Source organism: Mauremys reevesii, linkage group 14, assembly GCF_016161935.1.
Source record: "Mauremys reevesii isolate NIE-2019 linkage group 14, ASM1616193v1, whole genome shotgun sequence".
Lineage (NCBI taxonomy): Eukaryota > Metazoa > Chordata > Testudines > Geoemydidae > Mauremys > Mauremys reevesii.
Genome location: NC_052636.1, coordinates 30,061,756 through 30,065,288, shown reverse-complemented (window position 1 = coordinate 30,065,288; position 3,533 = coordinate 30,061,756). Strand labels below are relative to the sequence as shown.

At 49.6% G+C, this 3,533-nt stretch overlaps 1 protein-coding gene across 1 annotated transcript; it reads left to right on the top strand.

The window, feature by feature from the left end:
- Nucleotides 1-292: 292 nt before the first annotated feature.
- On the top strand, nucleotides 293-1,306 carry LOC120381749 (zinc finger protein 436-like; the record flags this gene model as incomplete). The annotated part of the gene is made up of 2 exons (XM_039499858.1): nucleotides 293-1,061; nucleotides 1,110-1,306. Coding segments are annotated over 2 exons (966 nt in total), but the record flags the coding sequence as incomplete, so codon positions are not given.
- Between the last annotated feature and the right edge of the window lie 2,227 nt (nucleotides 1,307-3,533).

The following is a 3,533-nucleotide window of genomic DNA, read 5'->3' as shown; positions in this document are numbered from 1 at the left end:
CCCAGAAAAAACAAAAGCCTGTGAGACTCAGGGGAGGCCAGAGGGAAACTTTAGTAGCCACTCAGCCCTTATTCCACGCAACAGAATCAACTTGGAAGAGACACGCTACACATGCCATGAATGTGGGAAAAGCTTCAATCGGAGCTCTGCCCTTATCAGACATCAGAGAATCCACACAGGAGAGACGCCCTACACATGCGCGGAGTGCGGGAAAAGCTTCAGTCTGCGCTCAAACCTTATCAGACATCAGAGAATCCACACAGGGGAGACGCCCTACACGTGCTCTGAGTGTGGGAAAAGCTTCAGTCGGAGCTCAGACCTTATCAGACATCAGAGAATCCACACAAGGGAGACGCCCCACGCATGCGCGGAGTGCGGGAAAAGCTTCAGTCAGAGCTCACACCTTATCACACATCAGAGAATCCACACAGGAGAGACGCCCTACACATGCGCGGAGTGCGGGAAAAGCTTCAGTCTGCGCTCAAACCTTATCAGACATCAGAGAATCCACACAGGGGAGACGCCCTACACGTGCTCTGAGTGTGGGAAAAGCTTCAGTTGGAGCTCAGACCTTATCAGACATTGTAGAATCCACACAGGAGAGATGCCCTACACATGCGCGGAGTGCGGGAAAAGCTTCAGTCGGAGCTCACACCTTATCACACATCAGAGAATCCACACAGGAGAGAAGCCCTACACATGCGCGGAGTGCGGGAAAAGCTTCAGTCGGAGCTCACACCTTATATCACATCAGAGAATCCACACAGGGGAGACGCCCTACACGTGCTCTGAGTGTGGGAAAAGCTTCAGTCGGAGCTCAGACCTTATCAGACATTGTAGAATCCACACAGGAGAGACACCCTACACATGCGCTGCGTGTGGGAAAAGCTTTAGTCAGAGCTCAGACCTTATCAGACATAGGAAAATGCACATGGGTGAGAAACCTTATGAATGCACTGAGTGTGGGAAAAGCTTTAGTCAGAGCTCAGACCTTATCACACATCGGAGAATCCACGCAGGAGAGAAGCTCCTCACATGCGCTGAGTGTGGGAAAAGCTTTAGTCAGAGCTCTTCCTGAACACACATCGAGAATCCACACAGGAGAGAAGCTACACATGCTCTGGAGTGCGGGAAAAGCTTCAGTCACCGCTCAAACCTTATCACACATCAGAGAATCCACACAGGAGAGATGCCCTACACGTGCACTGAGTGCGGGAAAAGCTTCAATCAGTGCTCACACCTTATCACACATCAGAGAATCCACACCGGGGAGACGCCCTACACGTGCACTGAGTGCGGGAAAAGCTTCAATCAGCGCTCAAACCTTATCACACATCAGAGAATCCACACAGGAGAAGCCCTACACATGCTCTGAGAGCAGGAAAAGCTTCAATCAGAGCTCAAACCTTATCAAACGTAGGAAAATCCACATGGGTGAGAAATCTTATGGATGCTCTGTGTGGGAAATGTTTCTTTAATCATTCAGGCCTCATCTTACATCAGAGAATCCACACAGGAGAGAAGTCCTACACATGCTCTGAGTGCGGGAAAAGCTTCAAGTACAGCTTAAACGTTGTCTCACATAGGAGAATCACACTGAGTGCGGGAAAAGCTACAATCAGCGCCAAGCCTCATTAGACATCAGAAAATCCCCATGAGAGAGAACTGTAATAAATCCCTTTGACTAGGTTGGCCAAAAATTTTTTTTTTAAATCACATTTGCTCATTCCCACATAGTGATTTTTGTACCATATTCACTGTGGTCTCTCAGCTCCACCAGATCAGTTGCCTGCTTCTGTCTTTTGCAGCTCATCCTCTTCGGGGTCAGTCCTGTGATCTTTTCTATCAACTCCTTTCCTTTGACTCGTAGGAGTGTGTGTTCCTCCAGCCAGGAATGTTCATCACCTCCAGGTGGGGAGAGAGGTTAGCTACACTGAGGCAAAACTACCTGTGCCTGACATCCACTAGGGCTGTACATGTCGTTGGCTGCCTGCTAGTGATCTTAATGTGAAAATTGTAGTGCAGATGCCGCCCAGGTGCAGGGGTTGGCATTAGCTTTCCCCTTGACCTGACCTAAACTCCATCACTTTCCCTAGTCTAAACAAACCCTGAGCATCACGGTTATACTGTCCCCCATTTCACAGCAATTGTTAGTCATCGAGTTCTCCCTTGGGGAACAAATTGTTTCATTCCCAGTTGCTCTGATGTTGCTGCAGGTTGTGCTGGGGAGCAGATATTTTATTATCATTTTCCGCACTTAAAATATATTGAACTATAAGAAAGAGCAGGAACAGGGCAGGGATAGGGGAAAATGTCATTTCACCCATTGCAACGACAGATGTAGTTAGGTAAGTCAGAGGAATTCCTTATTCCCCATCACCATCCTCCTTCAATCCATGCTAGAGCCTAAGAATCCTTTTCCTTTCCCCAGTTGTGGGATGGGAGACTTCCAAAGTGCTCCTGTGCTATAGCACATGGCTAAGCTCAGAGAATAAACCCCAATAGCCCCTGAGCTTTGCTTTTGAATTCTGTGTTTCCGATTACTTCAAGCCTGGGCACTGTGATTATTTACCAGTTTCTCTAGCACTGTTCCTACCACTGTTTCTGTAACATTTTGTTTTTATGGGACAGGGTTGTTATTCCTTGCCTAACCCCAACCTGAAGGCCAGGGTGTCTGTTTTCTCTGGCCCTCCCCACAGACAAATCTGACAGGGTTGAACCTGCCAGGAGCAAACAAAAGCCCCATCAGTCACACACACAAAGCAGATAGACACACACACAAGACACAGAAGAAACTGAATTATTTGAGCTATCAACATTTCCACTTTCCCACAGCATGTTAGTTCTGAAGGTTGTTTTAATTTGTTTATTTTCTTGGAACCAGAACTGGGGAAAGAGACATTGGAGTCAGTGGAATTACAGCAGGAAGGGATTAGTCTCATGATTCGTCACTAACCAAAGCCTTTGTGAACAGAGCGATAATGTTACTGAATGGTCTGGCTAACCCTGCAGTTAGAAACAATCAGCTCTATGGGTGGTAAATTTACAGAGGCTTTGCTGCTGATCATGAAATAGCAGCTTGTACACAAGTTCACCGGAGCTCGACCCTCTCTGGGGTGGAGGGGAGCCATACCGGCTCATTGCACACTGGTGGATCCAGGGAAATAGTCCAGCCGGGGTCTCCCTCGGCAGCCCTTGCAGCAGTCGCCTGCCCTGTGGGGCAAGAGGCTCAGGCCCTTTGGCAGGGCTGAGCTGTAACAACAGTTAAGGCCTGGCCTTAGGTTAGGACAGGGCAGCAAACATTGAGTCAGGAGGCCCAGGCCCTTCGGCAGGGCTGAGCAACAGTCACAGGCTTCGCCTCCTCAGGCCAGGGAGAGGGGAGTCTGCCCCAGGAATGGGGTGGCAGGGGGACGCAGGCCCTCCCACTCCACTGCGCCCCAGCCCGGGCCCCAGCAGCGGCTGACGATCCGCTGCTTAGTCAGTGGGGATCCTGGCCGCAACACACCGACATAGGCTCCGTACTGCTGCAGCCA